Source organism: Ailuropoda melanoleuca, chromosome 13, assembly GCF_002007445.2.
Source record: "Ailuropoda melanoleuca isolate Jingjing chromosome 13, ASM200744v2, whole genome shotgun sequence".
NCBI classification, from domain to species: Eukaryota; Metazoa; Chordata; class Mammalia; order Carnivora; family Ursidae; genus Ailuropoda; species Ailuropoda melanoleuca.
The window spans coordinates 24,277,982-24,299,323 of NC_048230.1; the positions used below are offsets into that span (position 1 = coordinate 24,277,982).

General features: G+C 38.2%; 1 protein-coding gene across 1 annotated transcript in view; it reads right to left on the minus strand.

The window, feature by feature from the left end:
• IKZF3 (IKAROS family zinc finger 3) overlaps positions 1-21,342 on the minus strand; it is an 85,628-nt gene that overhangs the window by 40,382 nt on the left and 23,904 nt on the right. The window contains exons 2-3 of the mRNA XM_011237382.3: positions 21,251-21,304; positions 19,117-19,218 (exon numbers count right to left, since the gene is read on the minus strand). Coding sequence (XP_011235684.1) covers positions 19,117-19,218; positions 21,251-21,304 — 156 coding nt within the window. The remainder of the gene's footprint in view (positions 1-19,116; positions 19,219-21,250; positions 21,305-21,342) is intronic.

Sequence of the window (21,342 nt, forward strand, 5' to 3'; positions counted from 1 at the left end):
AAGGAATATTGTCTGCCAAAATATAACTAGGATGGAATCTAGCCAGTAAACTGGAATACAAGTTTTTTTCTCTTTCAAAAGGCAACTTCCAATGATCATGAATACAGAGTTTCTACTAACAGTATTCAAATAGCACCAGAATGGGTACTGATAGTTATAAGGAAAAGACAGTGTGGTATTTCACTCTTATTTTGCCCACTGAAAATGGATTTGAATGTCTTTTTTTTTTTTTAAAGTTCTGATGAAAGAACACAAGCTTTGGAGTAAGATGACATCTAGGTTCAAGTTGTACTCTACCTGTATGATCTCAGCAAGTCACTTGATTTCTGTGAATTTTCTCATTTGTGCAATGATGATATTATCTACAGCTAACAGGGTTGTTACTGTAATTATATTAGGCAAAATAATGTATAGAAAGGCCTAGCATAGTAGCTGACACATATTATCTTTGTGACCTTGAATTAGGCAAAGATTTCTTAGATATGATACCAAAAGCATGATTCATAAATGAAAACATCTTATAATTCAATAGTAAGTCAAATAATCCAATTAAAAACGTAAAAAATATTTGAATTGACATTTCACCATAGAAATTATACAAATGAACAATCGGCAAATGAAACGATGTTCAACATCATTAGTAATTAGAGAAATGCAAATTAAAACCACGATGAAATGCCACTTCACACCCACTGGAAGGGCTATCATCAAAAAGACAGACAACAATGAGTGCTGGTAAGGATGTAGAGAAAATGGAACTGTAATCTGCTGCTGATGGGGGTATAAAATGGTACAGCCATTTGGAAAAAAAAAATCTGGCCGTGTAATGGATAGCCTTCTGAAACAGTTCCCAACAATCCCTGACTTCTAGTATTCCTATCTTTGTACATTCTCTGTTCCTTGAATGTGGGTTGGAGCTGGGTGATTTGCTTCTAATTAAAAGAACATGACAGGGCACCTAGGTGGCTCAGTCAGTTAAGCATCTGTTTTCAGCTCAGGTCATGATCCCAGAGTCCTGGGATTGAGCCCAGCATTGTGCTCCCTACTCAGTGGGGATTCTGTTTCTCCCTCTCCCTCTGCTTGCCACTCCCCCTGCTTGTGTGCTCTCTCTCTCTCTCTTTCTCTCTCTCTGTGTCAAATAAATTAAAAAAAAAATAAGTAAATAAAATCTTCGGAAAAAAAAACATGGCAAAAGTGATGGGAAATCACTCCTGTTGTTAGATTATAACTATGACTTCCATCTCGTTCTCACTCTTTCCCTGGTGCTTATGTGCTTCTCTGATGAAATAAGCTAGGGAGCCCACGTGGCGAAGAACTGAAGGCTGTCCTGGCCAACCTACAGTGAGGAAATGAGGCCTAGTCCAATAACCTTCAAGGAACGAATCCTGACAGTGACACGAGTGAGTTTGGAATTTGATCCTTCCCTAGTTAAACCTTCAGTGAGACCATAGTCTGGGTCATTACCTTGACTGTGGCTTCATAAGAAGCAGAGGACCCAAATAAGTTGTGCCTGTATTCCTGAGATAATAAATTTGTATTGCTTTAAGCTGCTAAGTTTTGTTACAATCAATAACTAATATAGATGTTTCTTATAAAATTAAACACAAATTTACCATACAACCCAGCAGTTTGACTCCTAGGTATCTACCCAAAAGAAATGAAAACTCATGTCCACACAAAGACTTGTACATAAATGTTCATAGCAGGATCATAAAAACCAAAAAAATGGAAACAGTCAGAAAGTCTATCAATTGGTGAATTAGTAAACAAATTTTATCAATACAGTAGAATACTGTTCAGAACTGAAGAGAAACAAAGTACTGAAACATGCAACAACATGGACAAAGTTAAAAAAAAAAAGTATATTATGCTAAGTGAAAGAAGCCAGAAGCAAAAGACTACATATTATGTTATTCCTTTTATATAAGATGTCCAGAAATGGTAAATCTACAGGGACAGAAGTCAGATTAGTGGTTGCCTGGGGCTGGGAATCAGAGTGGAGATTCACTGCAGACAGGTACCAGGGATTTTTTTAGGATGATAGAAATGTTCCAAAACATGCTATTGCACAATTCTGTAAATTTACAAAAAGCATTGACTTGAACACTTAAAGAGGTATGTGAATTAAGGCTGTTTAGGAAAAAAAAACTCTTAAGGATTTAAAAAAACCAACCCAACAACTGGTATTTAGCTACACTGATACTGAATCTGTCTTAAGAGGGTAGAGTTTAGGGGCGCCTGGGTGGCACAGCGGTTAAGCGTCTGCCTTCGGCTCAGGGCGTGGTCCCGGCGTTATGGGATCGAGCCCCCACATCAGGCTCCTCTGCTATGAGCCTGCTTCTTCCTCTCCTACTCCCCCTGCTTGTGCCCTCTCTCGCTGGCTGTCTCTATCTCTGTCAAATAAATAAATAAAATCTTTAAAAAAAAAAAAAAAAAGAGGGTAGAGTTTAGCTACTCATTTACCAACTATTACCAGAAGCACTGTGACAAGTGTAGCTTTTGACCTATGATTAATCCGATATGACAAATCCTCATGAGACTATCTTTAACTCCTCTTGTTCCTGTGTAACTAATGTCATGTCCTTTTCACAGAAATTAATAAGTGTTGTGCTAAAAAGCACAAGGTGCATCTGTTACCTGGCTGTAGGGAAGAATACTAAATCAACTGTAAGAGTTGGCCTCATAGGACATTTCTCATACTTAATTATTTTATTTTATTATCAACTTCAGAGAACACCTAAGTAACTACTGATTTTGCTATTTTCCTAAGTTATGCTAAAATCCATAAAGATCTAGATTTTCTAATTATAATATTTCTTTGTCATATTTTGTGCTTTTATGTCTTTTTATGTTCTCATGTCTCATTTTCTATTCTGTTAATAATTTAGTGTGCCTTACTAGGCTATAATTATTAATTAATCAGTGAGCACTATTCCCGACCTACAAGTCAGCGGTAGTATAAAATCACATGGGGAAGCTCTCTGAGGGTTTACTCAATGATATGAGAGTTTAGTTCTCCCATGAGAAAAGAAGAAAATAAAGAAATATCTTTTTTATATAGTCTCAGAGACAGAACTAGTACAACCTGAAGGACTAGACCCAGAAAATTAAGATGATTGTAAGGAACAGTTCATAACAAAATGCCAGAAATAGTCCTGGGCTCCAAGCAATGAAGAGAGGTAATAAAGGTACAGTAAATTGTGTCCAAATTTTGGTGAATGAGAAGTATGGCCATAAGCTTAGACTGACTTAAGAGAAGCTAATAAAGAGCCTTTCCGGTTTTCTCTAGGGCTGCTGTGAACTTCCTTGAGGGTAACAAAGGGTAACAAAGGCATGACTGGGATTTCTGCTTCTGTAGACGCAGGTGCAAGAAAGCCTGGTTCTAACAAATCTTGTCAATGTTTTTAATGCCACCAGACTGACTAATATAGTGAAATATATATACCACAATCCCATTTTTACTTATTCAGTTGACATAATTAACAAATCTATTAAGGGTAAGGTCACAAATTATTTTTAATTATTAAACCATTGGTCTCCATATGTTACTGTTTAGACAGCATCACCCCCTGCAGAATAGAGTTTTCAAGACTGTCATTTCTACAACCTCAAATCTAGATCCAATTGCCGTCAGTTAAAAAGATTTCAACCAGACAGCTGAATGAGAAAACATCTGGACCTAACCAGTCAGAATGAGAAAGGTCACATGTTAAATCCAGATAATCTTGTTTATTGGTGTTTGAAGGTTATACACCAAGGGCTGGATTACCAGGGTCCTCCTTTAGGCTTGGCTCTGACATCACTCATCTGCTGTGTATGTGACACTTTAAAATCCAAAGCTTTCGAACTACTGTGCTGTCAGTCACCTCCGAATGTAATCTTCCTAATTCTAAGCTTGACTACTACATCAACCTATTACTAGACTGCTGAGTATTAGGTGCTAAATTAGATGCCACATAATAGAATTGTCAGGGGTAAATGATGTCTATCTATTCTTTTAAAAACTGTTTTTAAAATTTCCATACAGCATTTTTCTATGGACAAAGCATCTGTAACTTTCTTTATCAAAGTTAAGAAAAAGAAAGACCTCTGAATCAGCCAGAAATAAAATTAAAAGATTGCCCTATGATAGGTTTCACGTCAGTGAAGAAAGGGGGATTATGCCTATTTCATGATTTTTTATAATTAGTATATGTTATTTTATATACATACAGAGCTGACTCAAAATGGTTTATGTTGGAAGCCATTCTAGAGACCATTACATATGGAATTATTATAAAAACAGCAAAGTCAAGAGTCTGTAAGACCTTATACACTTTGGTCAGAGCTTTTTAATCTTTTGAGTTATAGACTTCTATGAGAACTGTACTCTTGGCCCAGATAAAATGCACACATTCTCATTAACACAAAGTTTCACATAGTTTTGAGAGGTTTCCCAAACCTTGATATTTCGGGTTGAGAATCTTTGTATTAGGCCTTTAAATAGGCTGAGGCTTAAATTGAAGGCTCCTCTGTACTACACTGTCTATAGTTTATATGATAGCAGTTGGCCTTCAAGTTATTTGCTCAAGTACCCTAAAAAGAATTTTGAAAAATTATGTTTCTCCCCTACACACAGTGGACATTAAGTGAATTTTAAGTTGACACCTACAATTTTTCATAATTTAAACATTTTCTAAACAAATACATATTTTGTTTATTGTAAATAATAATGATTTAAACTGTGAGTGCACCCTTCCAAATGTACCCAATGGAATATAAATATTAGTGATTTGATTTACTCCATCATAAATTTCAAAATACATAAATAAGGTTTTTTTAAAAAATCAGAATTTTTCTCCCTGAACTTCTATTTCCATTTCACTTTCCCATAGAACTTCATTTTTAGGTACTGTTCTTTAAAGATTTATTTTTTTATGAGAGAGAGAGAGAGAGCACGTGCGCATGCACACACATGTGTGTGCAACTGGGGGCAGGGAGAGGGAGAGAATCTCAAGCAGACTCCCCACAGAACACTGAGCCCTACATGGGGCTCCATCTCACAATCCTGAGACCATGACCTGAGCTGAAATCAAGAGTTGGATGCTTAACTGATTGGCCACCCAGGCGCCCCCTTATGTACTGTTCTTTTTTTTTTTTTTTAAGATTTTATTTATTTATTTGTCAGAGAGAGAGAGAGAGCAGGCAAGTGAGCAAAAGCAGGGGGAGCAGCAGGCAGAGGGAGAGGGAGTAGCAGACTCTCCGCTGAGCAAGGAGCCCTATGAGGGACTCAATCCCAGGACTCTGGGAAAATGACCTGAGCCGAAGGCAGATGCTTAACCAACTGAGCCACCCAGGCGCCCTTGTACTGTTCTTTTATGCTTGAATCTTTATTGCTCATCCTATCATACGTCTCTACAGCAACAACTATATAATATATATATATATATTTCTGTTACCATGAAGTGCTAGGGGTAAAAAATTTCTTCTGGACTGAGTTATTATAATTATTAGCACATAATTGATTAAAACCATATAGGTATATTACAAATCTTGATCAATAATTATTAAATATGAAAAGTAAAATTTGTTGGGAATTTATCTTTTAATGAGATGGATGGAGGGGGAGGCATTTACAAAAGTTTGATTAAAGAAATTATCTAATTTACCCTTTATGTAGCATCCTGCAAGTATTTACACCTTAAGGCAAAGAGTAAGATTTGGGGTGGGCGAGTGATGTGTCTTTCTTTTATAAAGTGGAGAAGGATCACTGTGAAAGAGGAGATGGGGAAGAAGAGCCTTAACTACAGCAGTCTTACAGAACACATGAGATTTAGGAAAGAGAACATACTGAATTGAAACCTTGGGAATTGATTGTTTTAAATTATCCACACCCATGTAATCCTTGCAAAGTCTTCCCATATTCCAGTTTGATGGCTATAAGAGACCAATTGCCAAAATGTATTCACATGTTCTTCCTTACTTTACTTAAATGACTGACAGTTATTTAGTGAGCACTTCGAACAATGCAGGGGATGAAAGGATAAATGGATGGCTGGATGGAAAGGCAGAAAGAAAAATGGATAGGGGCGCCTGGGTAGCGCAGTCGTTAGGCGTCTGCCTTCGGCTCAGGGCGTGATCCCGGTGTTTCGGGATCGAGTCCCACATCAGGCTCTTCCGCTATGAGCCTGCTTCTTCCTCTCCCACTCCCCTGCTGTGTTCCCTCTCTCACCTGGCTATCTCTCTGTCAAATAAATAAATAAAATCTTTAAAAAAAAAAAAGAAAGAAAAATGGATAAATACTGAGTATTGACTATATACTCCAAATTCTGGCATAAAAGAAGAGTGACACTGAAAAAGACTCTGCCCTTGCCATGTTATCAACACTTTGGGAGACAGTAAAGTAGAGTAAGACCCTGCCACAACGCAGTATGTATAAAATCGGATATGAGAGGATTGGTGATGGCCTCCAGCTGTCCACTCCTCCCTTCACTTATGGGAGCAAGTTAAAAATCTTTTTTTTTTTTTTTAAAGATTTTATTTATTTATTCGACAGAGATAGAGACAGCCAGCGAGAAAGGGAACACAAGCAGGGGGAGTGGGAGAGGAAGAGGCAGGCTCATCGCGGAGGAGCCTGATGTGGGGCTCGATCCCATAACGCCGGGATCACGCCCTGAGCCAAAGGCAGACGCTTAACCGCTGTGCCACCCAGGCAAGTTAAAATTCTTATGTTATGAGATTCAGAAGGAAGTAACTGACTCATGATTACTTGGGACATTTTAAGTTTAATGAATGGTCAGTTGTGTCTAGTCTAAACTTCACTGTTGTTGCTTTGTGCTTTTTGTAACAGTATCTACCGAAAACTCTTATTATTTCATTAACTTTACAATAATGTGATCCTCATATTTTAAAGATAAAATTTGTGGATCCTATCTACTATGTTGTGGAAAGGTCTCATGTACTTTTCTCATCTCCAACACTGTTTTCCTTCACGCAAATTACAAAAGAAAAAAGAAAAAGAAAAAGGGCCCCTCTGACAAATTATGAAAAATGATGACCTAGTGAGCCAGAACAGGATTTCATTCAGTCCTCAGTCCAGTGGTGTGCTGGTAAGTGCTTAAAAACCAACTCAGAGTGGGGGAGGGGCTCATTTGTAGCATTTGCTGATGTCAGTGGTATAAATACCATGGCCCAATTCAAGCTACCAATGTGAAGTCAGCCGGCTGACAAAATTCCTGAAAGTTTAATAAGTGATTATGAGCTGACTCTGGCACACCACTGGGATTCCTCACTTATTCCTCAGCAGGATGCCTTCATGTGGTTACCAAACTGCACCAGGGTACACAATGGCCCGGGTCGCCATGCCTAGTGCCAAACTTAGTTTGAGCAGCTGAACTTGCTTGGCAAGATCAGGTGCTATGAGAATTAGCACGCACACATGGGTGTTTCATACGCACAGCTAACCAACTGGACTGGAATTTACGTTTTATTTCACACTCATCTTGTTTCTATTCTAAGGATGTGCAAACATTATTGCTCCACAGTTAAAAAAACACAAAAGAAAGGGGGAAAGAGTCTTCGAGGACCCACTAAGGACAGTGAGCAGATCCATTTTTCTGTCGACCATTAGAACTGTCCATTCCTCTTTTGCTGATGCTAAATATTTTCCTATTAAGCTCCTTTTATTCACTGTGCTACACAGCTTGGTCAAAAAAGAAAAAAAAATCCAGAGGTGTTTTTTTGTTAAAAAGATTCAAGGAGAGGTGTTCTGTCACCAACAGAACGTACCCATTTGACACAGTAGAAACGGTAAAGCCTCTGCCCATTGTGAGCACTTACAGAAATCCCCTGTGAGTGAACTTCTGCAGCAAAGCACTGCTGATTTTGTAAGATAACCCCTGCATCCCATGAGCGACAGGTCTTGATCTGGGCTTGAGAGATGTAATATTTTGATAAAAAACGGCACTTCCTTTTGAAGCATATATTTGCGTGTGCTGAGCAGTACCACTGGAACCTCAGTGAGCGCCTAGGCGAGGCTGACTTGGTCTCTCCCAGCTCGCTCCAGCCATAGACCCCTCCTTCACACATCTAAATGTAGCAGTAATTAGCATCCATAAACCACAAATGTGGCTTGGGTTTTTTCCCCCCCTTTCAGAAGCATCAAAGTAGTTTGTATTTCTCATGAGCGCAAATATGTTGTACACCTCTAAAGAGACTGAGACTCTGACATGGAAAGCTACTGAAGACGGGAGCTGTACCTCCTGAGGCGGGAAGAATTTTTTTCAGGAGACTTTCTAGTTAAATTTTTCATCTTTGATCTAAGGTATAGATCAAAGATATAGAAAAAAATTAAGGCCTATCAAAAAATTATCAAATTCAACTTTTCTCATGGAATCAGGTACAATCCTAACTCTTACAGAAGTAATTAAATAGTGACTAATCAATCACCACTGTACAAATAATTAAAAAGCAATCCATTTCCTCTATCTTATTTCAGGTATATTTGATAGTTGTAAGGATTAGAGAAAGAAAGAATATAGTCCATTGAAGTGTCTTCCCAAAATTCATGTTTGCCAGGAATTTCAGGAACTACTGACTTTAGTAATGTTATTAGTTAAGATGAGATCACACTGGATTAGTGTGGGCTCTTAATCCAATGACTGCTGTCTGTAGAAGAAAAGGAAAAGGCCGTGTGAAGGAGGCAGAGCTTGGAGTCACACTGCCACAAGCCAAGAACACCAAGGGTTACGGGGAGCCAGCAGAAGCGAGACAGAAGCATGGTAGGATCCTCCTGGAGACTTTAGAGGGAGCATGTTCATGTTGACACCCTGATTTGAGACGTCTGACCTCTAGCCCTGGTGTCCAGAGGCTTTTATTTTATTGTACTCCTCGGGGAACATGGGGCCCACATAAGCAGTAGGGATATTCTTTCTTATAGTATGTTATAAATATTTCTTTAACTTCTCCTTTTGACCTTATGGTATCTCAATGACATTTTAGGTCCTACAGGAAGGTCCCAATGTCCTTTGTATTCAGTGAAGTGCCTATGGTTCTGCTGCACTCATCAAATGCTAAACAAAAATAAAAGACTTGGAGATCCCTGGTTATTTCCTACTGCTCAAGATTCATCTGACAAGGTTGCAGTTGGTCACCACTGAGAAGAGAAATAATAATAGTTCATAGGAGTCAATGACCAGGGTTGAAAAAGAACTCTGAATGTCTTCATTTCTTGTGTTTTTCAATCCACTTGGATTATATCACTTTATAGGTAGGTATTTTTACAGATATAAATGTAGGCTACTAGGGCTCTTTTTTTTCAAAAAGCTTATAATGTAATGGGGTGAAAGTTTGTCATGCACAAACAGTTCCAAATACAGTATAATTAGGTACTTAAACAAGTACTAATTAAACACACTCCAAAAACTCAGCCCTAAGACTACACTTGAGGGAGCTGGGAAAGTACAAGGAGGCCTCATGGAGGAAATAAACTTGAATTGATATAAATATCTCCAGTGCATTAGTCTATTAGATTTAAATTTTCAAGAAGAAAGGAGGAACCAATTAAGTGGTAACACAACATTTAATCCACATCATTTTATTTGTGACCAATTAATTTATGTACGGAGCTATACTCACTATGTATGTTTGAGATAAACAAAGCTGTTAGTGATATATATTTTTCTATTTAAAAAATAATAGTGTTAAACTCCCCATTGATGTCCTTTTGAAATATTTACATGAACATTTTTAACTCATCACACAATAAATGTATACATCAGGCCAGGAGTCAGCAAACCATGATCTAGAGGCCAAATCTGACTCACTGCCTGTTTTTGTAAATAAAGTTACTGGTATACAGCCATGCACATTCATTTATATATTGTCTATGGCTGCTTTACACTACAACAGAAGAGTTGAGATGTTGCAACAGAGATCATTTGGCCACAAAGCCCAAGATATTTACCATCTGACACTTCACAGAAAATAATTGCCAACTCCTGCACTAGGCTCGTAGGAACATATAGTTGAAAAAAAAAAGAAAAGAAAAGATCATCTCTGCACCATGAGTTCGATCCCCACGATGGGCCTTGAAATTACTTAAAACAACAACAACAAAAACTCTAAAAAATGATCAAAATATCTGGAGGGTAGGAAATAAGTGAATTTATGTTAAATGTTAATATCTTTTAAAAGTTTTTTTCCAAATATTTTTTGTTTTTCACACAATAATTCTAGTTGGGTAAACACTTTTCCCCCTAAAAAATTTAGTTTTTCTTTCCATAAGAGAAAAATAAAGTGAGCATTTCTAATCTTCTATAAACAGTTTTCTAAGAGCTGGAAACTTAGAAAGATACACATGACATTTTATTTTCTTTAACATATAAATCAGACATGATTACAATTATTCTGAATGTAAAACATTCCAGGAGAGATCTTAGTTTCTAAAACTTTTTAGAGAACTTAAAAGAAAAATGCTTCCATTAAACTTGTATAGAATAGGATCTTCTAAAGCATGCTTTTAAAATTGTTTATAATCATTATTACATTATAGCTAAATTTCCTTTAAAAGTATAATTCTAATTTTTTTAAAGATTTTTATTTATTTGAGAGAGAACAACCAGGGGGAGGGGCAGAGGGAGAGAGAGAAAGAGAGAGAGAGAGAGAGAGAGAGAGAAGCAGACTCCCTGCTGAGCAGGAAGCCTGATGCAGGGCCACCCCAGGATCCGGAGATCATGACCTGAGCCGAAGGCAGATGCTTAACTGACTGAGCCACTCAGGCGCCCCTAATTCTAATTATCTTTAAAAGTATAATCCTAACTAGTCTTAATGTTTCCCTATGCTGAATATGACAGAAGTAACTTATTATGCAACAAACATATCTTCTTTTAGGCAATGCTACTTTTCAATTCTATTATTTTACAATTATAGCATGTATAATCTGTATCTACTGATCATATTTTATCTTTTTAAAAAGTAGAGGCCTGATAACCTTTTCCTAAGGTATATGACCCAGATTAAGTGCCAACATTAACAGTACAGTAATCAGTTTGGAGCTTAGTTATGAAATAAAGGGTTAATCTTTCAACGCTAAAGTTAGCCTGTTCGTTTCTTTTTTTTAAAGATTTATTTATTTGAGAGAGAGAAAGAGAGAGTGAGCGTGAGTGGGCGCAGGGGGAGAGGGAGAGAATCTCAAGCAGATTCCCCATTAAGCACGGAGTTGGAGCCCAACTCAAGGCTTGATCTCACAACCCTAAGATCATGACCTGAGTGGAAATCAAGAGTCAGATGCTTAACCAACTGAGCCACCCAGGCGCCCCTCATTTCTTTTTAAATCAGTTTCAGAGGAAAGAGCCATTTCTGCTGTCTTTCCCAAATTATTTAGAATGACTAATTATATCTTCTAGTCTCTACCAAGAAATGTTATGACACTCCTAGATTTAGATCCCTAACAACTGAGAAAAATACACTGCTACCCCATTCATCCACTGACATGGAATTCGAGGTAAGAAGACAGAAATGACACTGGAAGCTATAATGGTCAAAGATGATCCAAAGTGAGTCGACCACAGAGGCTGAATCTCTTTTTTCTCCTTGGATGCATTTCTAGAACAGGGTCAATACGCAGAGGCCTGGAATCTATTATATGGATTCCTATGGAAGTGCTGTACCACATGGGTTTTTACAATATTTGTTTTAGATTCCTATTATTGAATGGAATTGGGTTTTTTTGTTTGTTTATATTCGAGTATTTAATCTAGTGCTCACTTCAGCAGCAGGTATACTAAAATTGGAATGATCGAATATTTAATCTGTTGTGTTTTTTTCTGACCACCTGTAAACATAAAACTTGGAGGCTGCTTCCGAATCCAGAGTGAATTCTAACATAATTATCAATTTCCAGACCAAAAGTCCAAACATAAACTTAATGGCATCACCTATCAAAACTCAGAAACCCTAACTCAGAAAAATGCAAACCAAAGGCATAGTTATCATTTGCCTCATTCTGAGTGTGACTCCATGGATAGTATCTTCAAGAGTTTGCATGAAGCTGGTAGAACACTGTACGCCTTTCCTCAGCACAAATGACCACATCCTGTGCCAGGCAGTATTTTTCATCTTTGTGGTTAAGAACTGGTACAAATGAATGTATAGCTAGGCAGAGCTGGAATGTTAGTTGAAGCTGTGATTTGAATCTCAGAATTTTTAGATATAGAACTCTATTTCTTGGTCCCTTAAGAACCTAAGACAAAAGAAAATGATCTTGAGAAGTGATTTTCTTTTTTTTTTTCTTTTCTTCCTTTAAGAAACACATAGATGCACACATATAATTAGCCTAATGCATTCATTTAGTCCCTTATTTAACATATCTTTATTGTATACCCTACTACGGGCCAAGTACCATTCTAGGTGTTGCAAATACCTAGCAGTGAAAAAGACAGCCCAAGATCCTGACTCATAAAAGGTAGAAAGAGAAAGACAATAAAGAAATAAATAAAACTCCAAAATTATCCATGGTAAGTGCCATGAAGAGAATTAAAATAGGGAATGTGTTAAAATAGTGACTGGGTTGTCAGGGAAAATCTCTCTGAAGAAATGACATTTAAGATGAGATCTGAGTGACATTCATAAAGTAATAGTGATCAGATTTATCAACATAAATATTAGCATAAAACGTGTGCAATGTTAATATAAATACAGTGCTCAGAATTCACAAAAAAGCCTAGAAATATTCCATAGTGCTGACATGGACTATCTTTGGGTGTTAGGGAGAGAGGTGAGTTTTTCTTTTTTCTTTCTATGAATTTTCTAAAAGGTGGTAAAATATAAAATCATATTTAGTCTTTGTCCCCTGTTCCTGACAGAGTTCCTAAAACCCTTGGACTCTCCTGAGGGATAGGGGTGTCTCTTTTTATTCATAACTAGCTCCATTCAATCACATCTGAGTTTATGCTAATGAACTTAGGGTGGGGCCTCTAGATAACCTCAGGATGGGTCGGTCACCAGGAAGATCAAGCGATAAGGGTTAAGGGTTTCAGCCCCAACTGCCAACCTCTGGGAATGGGAATGGGGACTGGAGACTGAGCTCTATGAAAACTCTTGAACAATGAGATTCAGAGAGTTTCTGGATTGGTGAACACATCAAGACGATGGGACGGTGGTATGCCCAGAGAGTTCATGGAGCTTCCATGGAGTTGTATCCTTTATAATAAACTAGTAATAGTAAGTAAAGTGTTTTCCTAGATTCTGTGAGTCATTCTAGCAACTTACCAAACCTGAGGGGGGTTGTCATGGAAAACCCTGCATATGCAGCCAAGCAGGACACAAGTGCTGGTTATGTGGAGACCCAGTAGCTTCTACTGGTGTCTAAAGTGAGGGCAGTCTGGGGTGCCTGGGTGGCTCAGCCAGTTGAGCGTCTACCTTCGGCTCAGGTCATGGTCCCAGGGTCCTGGGCTCAAGACTGCTTCGGGCTTCCTGCTTGGTTGGGAGTCTGCTTATCCCTCTCCCTCTGCCCTCCCCTCTGCTCATGCTTTCTCTCTCTCTCTCAAATAAATAAAATTTAAAAAATAAAATAAAGTGAGGGCAGTCTTGTGGGACTAAACCCTTAACCTGTGGGTTCTGTGCTAACTCCAGGAGTTAATATGAGAACTGAATTGAATTTTTGGATGCCCAGGTGGTGTCTAGAGAAATCGTTGTTGGTGTTGGAAAATAAATCCCAGAATTGGTGTCAGGAGTGGGATTTGCTAGAACAATCTGGGCTCATGGAAACATGTGGTTTGGGAGAAAAGAAGAGCGAGCAAGGAATGAGGAACCTCTGATTCCTGGACACATGATCACCCATGTTATGGAAAAGCAGCTGTGTTGTGATCAGTGACTACAGGTAAAATTACCAAGGGTTTTCAGACATGGATCCACCCCCTGTAGAGCTGGTTCACTGGATGCATAAAGAAATACATACTAATAGGAAAAAAATGAAATTGGTTACTGTTATCTGAATTAACAAAAATGAAATGAAAAGACAGTGTTAGATCAAACATTGATGTTGGACCAAGTTCAGACTTTGGTCACTTTAAGCTTCAGATAGTAAGCTCAAAGCTGTCCCCAAAAGGTGAAAGGGAACCTTTTGAGGGAACAACAGAGGGCACCTCTAAGACCTCTGGTCACCAAAAAGATAGTTCACATGGTTGGAGGGCAAAATCAAGAAACTACTGAAACCAGGGGATGTAGTGTGAAAGGGATGTCTCATTTTGTGAATCAGTATCAGCAGCTTCCTGAAGACCCATTACTAAAATGGACAATAAGAGTGATTAATTTAGGGGAAGTGTATTTGGTTTTGAATTCTATAGAGAAGAAGAGCATGTTTGGGCTGATACCCAACCCACAGCATGCTATGGAATAATCAGATGGCCATATGTGATCCAGACACACAGCAGCATCGTGGACTAGATAAAAGCCACCGTAAGAGTCTGTTTACTCTGAGAAGAGGACTATCCAACTTCCTCTATAAATGCCAGAGGAACATCCAGATGAAACAGCTGATACACTTTGTACGTAAGCCATATGGGACTGGCTTTATGGTAACAGAGATATTCATTCATTGAGTATGTCTGTTACCCAGGTCATGGTAAATGCTATGGTTTAAGAGGGTGTTCTAAGAATGTGCATATTGGATATGGTATGGTGAAGTTAGTAAAGCCACAGGAGGAGATGAGAACAAAGACTGGAAGGAAGAAGTTTATTACATTCACAAGACCCATAGAGGGGTATTGCCACATGCCACACAGGGCCACAGGGGGAAGCACCAATGTCAGTCAGGAGGCAGAAAAGAGCAGTGAAGGAAATCCTAGCCCCGAGTTTTTATTGCAGTTTCTGAGAAAAGGCAAGGCAGGCAGAGTAACAGTTTAGGATTGGCTAGTTTGAATAACCCTGGCAGACTTTGGGACATAGAATCGTCTCTAGTTATCTGGTATATTTGGCTGTGGGATGATTTTGGACAAGGGAAATATTAGCTTGGTGTATGAGAATTGGGTAAGGAGATAGTTTGGAGGTATAGGCTCTGGACTGGTTGGTTTATATATGAAAAGCATGATCCTGGCTAACCTCTCTGCTATCTGTAAGAATTGTCTATCCTTGGGAAAAGCAGTCTTTTCCTGGGTCTCTAAGGACCCCAAATATCAAAGTGTCCAAAACACAGAAAGACAATACAGTTAATAAAACTGGTCCTGTGATGAATGGATGCCAAAGAGACAAATACAGAATCTAAGAAAACACAGTTAGAACAGGGGCCCTTTTGCCTGGGCACCCCATGGAACCTTCCTGCTCCAAAATCAAGCAACAGAAGAAACCAGAGTGAATGTGCTGTCTTAGCTTCCCCTTCTGGGTTTTACAGATGCTAACAAAAACATTGGGTTAATTAACAAGAAAATGAGGGGAGGCAGAAGGGAGAATCAAGGAACTTTTCTCAGCAAGGTGGAAAATTGTAAATGGTTACTAAGAAATAAGAAGAATATAGGAAACATTGGTAAGGCCAAAACAAAGGAGAAAAAAGAAAGGGGAGAATCAAAGGACTCATCTCAGCAGGGTAAAATCTTTAGATTTTTATTAAGAAACAGGATAAAGGAAACAGACGTTGATGGGTTTGAAACAAAGGTCTTAAGACAGCACTATGCAAGATTGGGTGGACCAAAGGGACTTCCTCCATTAAAGAGCCCCAAACAAGTCCACAGTATTCACTCCAGTGCAGAGGAACTTAAAAAGCCAAAAGACAAAAATTACAAACAAAAATCTGATCTGAAACCAGCTAGGGCAATAGGCAGATTAATCTTTGTCATGACAAAAGGGACAGGGCTCAACCTCTCACTAGGGACCCAAAGCCTTCTGCACACAAAAGGGTAAAATGGTCAGGGGTGGAGAAGAAAAGTTTCTGGAACTCCCTGACATGGAAGACTCATTTGCTGTGGTACCAAAACTTGTTAGTGAAGCCCTACAGGGGTCTTCAATTTGACTGAGAAGAGTATAGAAATGTTTAAGAGTTAATAGGATTAAGGTGGAGGTTTAGATGGAAATTGGAATGTTTAAATAGGCTCTATGTGAAGAAATTGTGTCTCCTTTACCTGAAATGTTATGAGAATGGATATTGTGTCTGACTGGGGAACATCTCCCTTATCTTGCTTTATAAAACCAAAAACTGTTGATAGGTTACAGTTAGGAATGGAAGGGTTGAAGGATTAAGGTAAAAGTCTGGAGGAAAGCTGGTATGTTTAAAGTGGCTGCATCTCTTTTACCTGAATGTCTTACATTGTGTAAGACATTGTGTGTGTTGGGGGAATTAACTTTCTATAAAACAGAAGGCATGTAAATCTGTCCTATTAATTGGACATGCTAAATGGGGATGGATGAGATTGCCCAAGTCCACAGTGTAGACGAGAAGTGGCAGTGCTGGTGGGGACAGATTCTGTGTGGTAGCTCTCTGTGGACCATAGACTTGGGTTTATGGCAAAAACCTGCAACTGCTTCCCAGCAACTGTTGGGACTATGGAATGGAGAATTCCATTTGAGAGGCAATTAATAGCCTGCTATTGGACATTAATTGAAACTGCCCCTATGACTGCGGTGCAAATACAATCTTAACATCTGAAATACACATAATGTCTTAGGTTATGTCACAGAAATGCTCTAAGGCTTTTGGGAGGGCAATGCCTTGGAGAGTTCCATACTAAGACAAAATTGGTTTATACAGGATTATGCTACCTGTCACTAGAAAGACAAAGTGAAGGGGGAGGGAGATGCGACTGAAGACTGAGCTCTATATGGTATTGATGACCATACTTTTTTTCTTTCCCTCAACTTTTTTCTTCTTCATCATCTCAACTTTCTCTTTCCCACTTGATGCAGTAGTCATGGGACTAGGGCTACAAAAAGTGCTAGAAACAGAATGATTCCTAGGCAAGAAACCATAACTATAGTTTTGAACCTTTATGTCAGAATTCCTGAAGCCCTGATAGGGCAGGTTGTGCCTTCACTCTATTTGCCCAAACTGAGGTTAACAGAGAATGCAGCACCACTGCTAGTGGCAAAAAGAGCCTGCTGGTTCAGTACCTAAGTAACTCCACCCTATAGGAATAGGAGTGGATTGAGGGGGAGGCACTGGCTAGACTAGTATTGCTGCCTGCAATCTAGACCAGCAAAGCCATTAATGTTCTTTCCTTCCAAAAGTGGAAAGGTTCAGGTAGAAATGAAGAAAAGAAGGAATAGTAGCTGAGGGTAAAGAAATGAATCAATGGGTTATATAATGAAGGAAATCTAATATTATCTTAAAATCTCAAGAGAGGCTCAGAACGAGAGAATAATAAATATTGTCTCTCAGCTCAAATATACCAGATGCTGAAAAGATGAAGCCACATATTGCTGAGACCACTCCTGTTTTTGGAACCTGACAAAATCAAATGGAAGCCTGCAAATCTGAGTGGCCTCACCCTGAGAGACATTTTGATATGATATGATGATGGACTAGAATAATTATTAATGACTGAATGTGACTGTAATAATGTGCCAGTATCTTGACTTTATTTCTTTTTTAAAGATTTTATCTATCTATTTATCTATCCACTTATTTTATTTAAAGCCCACGAGCAGGGATGGGGGGCAGAGGAATAGGGAGAGAGAGAATCTCAAGCAGACTCTGTAGTGAGCATGGAGCCAGATACAGGGCTCAACAGGGGCTCAATTTCATGACCTTGAGATCATGACCCTGATATCATGACCCTCATGACCTTGAGATCATGACCCTGATATCATGACCCGAGCCGAAATCAAGAGTCAGACGCTTAACTGATGAGCCACCCAGGCACCCCACCAGTATCTTGACTTTTATGATCCTTTTGCTATAAGAGATTCGTGGTCAAAGACCAGTGGGTAGCTTATAGTAAAATACAAAAATATATTTGGTCTTTGTCCCAGGTTCCTGGCACAAGAGTTCCCAAAACCCTTGGAATTTCCTGAGTGATAGGAGAATCTTTTGTTATTTATAACAATTTCCTTTCAATCACACCTGAGTTTATGCTAATGAGGTGACTTAGGGTAAGGCCCCTAGATAACCTCAGGATGGGATGGTCACCAGAAAGACAAAGTGATGGGAAGGGGCTGCAACTGAAGACTGAGCTCTATAAAAACTCTTGAACAATGAGTTTCAGAGAGTTTCTGGGCTGGTGAACACATCAAGATGATGGGAGGATGGTGTGCTCAGAGAAGGCATGGAAGCTCATCCCCTCCCACTCCAAACCTTGCGTTATGCATCTCTTCCATTTGATTGTTCTTGAGTTGTATCCTTTATAATAAACTAGTAATAGTAAGCAAAGTGCTTTCCTAGATTCTGAGTCATTCTAGTACCTTATTAAAACTGAGGGGAATGGTTGTAAAAACTCTGCATTGTAGCCAAGCTGGACAGAAGTGCAAGTAATGTGGAGACCTGGCAGTTTCGACTGGTGTCTAAAGTGAGGGCAGTCTCGTGGGACTGAGCCCTTAACCTATGGGTTCTGTGCTAACTCCAGGAGTTAGTACGAGAATTAAATTGGCTTGTTGGATGCCCAGTTACTCTCTGAAGAATTGGAGAATTGGTTGTTGGTGATGGGAAATATCCCAAACTTTCTGTAGTGAACATTTATTATTTTTATAATGGAAAAGAGTCAAATAAACATTTTAGAAATGAAGCTGGTATAACTTGAACACTGAATAAGCACCTTAAATTCTCAAAGTTTGCTGATATCCTTCAGCAAATTATTAAATATTAATGTTTTTTAAAAAGATTTTATTTATTTATTTAAGAGAGAGACAGAGTGGGTGAGAGAACACAAGCAGGGGAGCGGCAGAGGGAGAGGAGAAGCAGACTCCCCACTGAGCCGGAAGCCCCATGCAGGGCTCCATCCCAGGACACTGAGATCATGACCTGAGCCAAAGGCAGATGCTTAACCTTCTGAGCCACCCAGGAGCCCCTAAATATTAATGTTTGTAAAATGAATAAAACTTAATTACGCCCAACTCAACCCACAAATCCAAGTTTTCCTTGGAGAGAACCTGATTTCTTCTACATATTAAGCCTCGACCATATCTATAACCATTTTTAGACTACACATGACTCACCTCCTAGATCTTCATCTTCATTGGTTGGGCCTTCTGCACTGTCCACATTTTCTGTTTCATGTGGTTTGGTTAAATCATAGTCATTCAAAATCACTGGACCATCTAGGAGATAAAAAGAATTTTAACTATGTAGGCCAACTTTAAAGGATTTTTATAATATAAAAATTTTTATATATAAAAATGTAATATTTTTATTAAGTAGACTCCCATTTCAGCATAATCTCTTAATGACAGACAGCATCCCTTTCATATATACCCCAAGTGGAATATATGTGAAAACACTTGAGGTTCAGAAATATGCCCAGGATGCACCTGAGTTAAAATGCATTCACGTTCTTTCCAGACAAAAATTCTCTCTCTTTTGGTATGTCTCACAATATTCAGTAGGATGCTATTGCTATTTATGAACAAGAAGCATTTATGTAGTGATGAGAAATACTGAGCTCAACAACACTGGCATAACCAATTTGGGAAACATGTTTTCCTGAGAGAAAACCCAAAAGCAACTGTATATTAAATCCTATTTTCCTTTTCTGTTCACATAATAAATGTGATTCCGTGGAAGGCATATTGGCCCTCGAGTTCCTTTATTTCTTTGAACATTCACTAAATGTTGACATGGCTACAGACATAAGTCATTATTCCTGTCCTTAAGGATCTTATAATTTGCACATGTAGATAAGACGAGATCATAAATATAATGCAAGAATCAGACAAGAGATAAAACAGGTCTATAATGTAGACTCAGACAAGAGAATAAAGAAAATACAAAGTATTACAGGAGTTCATAAGTGAAAGGGAGCAGACATAATAAAAGCCTAAATAAACATGCTTAAATAAACAGCAAAGTTGTTAAAAAGCAAGTTTAACAGAAATATACTTTTGTATATTTGTATATTATGTAAATACTGATAATATTAGACATTAGAAGAAAAGGAATAATGTAGCTGGTATTCATGTTCAAGCATGGTAGCTTTAAAAGATGTTAACAAAAGAAATAAGCTAAAACCTTATTCACTTCCTATCAAACTCCTAATATCCTTCCTAATGTTCAATAAAATATTCACTGAGTAGCTACTACACATAACTAACAGTCAGATACTGAATCCTGTGGCATTTAGGCTAGGAGAAGTAGAAGTGACTAGAAACTCTGCAGTGGCATTTCTTTCAGCTGCACCCATGACTGAATACATGGAGCAGGACTTTTGCCGGAATGCAGTAGTAAAATGGAAACATATTTCATAAAATCCATGATGAAGAGGTGCTAAAAATATGGTTATCATGGACTCATGTTTTGATTTATAGACACATTAAGTTTCTCATTTCTGCATATTGTAACTTATACTCTATGAACTCTAAGACACTGTTCTAAATAGTAGCTCACTTTTCTCAAGCTCAAAATGACTAAGATAAAGTGCACACCTGAACAGCTAACATGACATACAGGTTCAATTAAAATATAAGGTTATAACTGACAATAACAAAAAGGTACTTAAGTGATAAATTTTGTAAGATAGCATAAATTTTGATTCAAAGTGAGTTAATCATTCCAGAAGACACAGAAGTTATTTTTAGGAAATAGATTTTAAATGTTTATAGTTTATTCTGGAGCAGAAGTCAGGAAACTGTGGCCTGAGAGCCAAATCTAGCCATGGCTTGTTTTTCTGTGTGCCCAGGAGGTAGGAATGGTTTTTACATTTTTAAAGAGTTGTTTAAAAAGGAATATGCAACAGAGACCATATATGGCCCACAAAGTCTAAAACTTTACTATCTCACCCTTCGCACAAAAAAGTTTGCTGACCACTATCTACAGTGAAAAGCACAAGTTGATAAAACATAAGCTACTACATTGTTCAACAAAAACTGTCTTTATTTAAACCAGTCAGTTAAAAAATTTTTTTTCAGGAAAAAAAAACCCACAAAACAACGATCAATGTTAGGTGGGGTGTGATTTGGCCCAATGATGCCAAATAATTTATGTAATCTATATGGAAAAATTACTTTTGTATCAGAAAGAGGCAACCACATTTTTTCCAACACAGTTCTATAGCATTTTTACTGTGATCAGAATATTCTTCTTCCTTTGGTAATTTCAGTAAAGGTATACTTCTAGAAAGGAAAGACCTGATGTTACCTGTGGGCACGGATTGTTCCTGAGTGCTTTTCAGTTCCATATTTGGTTTTATATCTGAAAAGAAAAGGATTATAAATATTAGCTACTTAGAG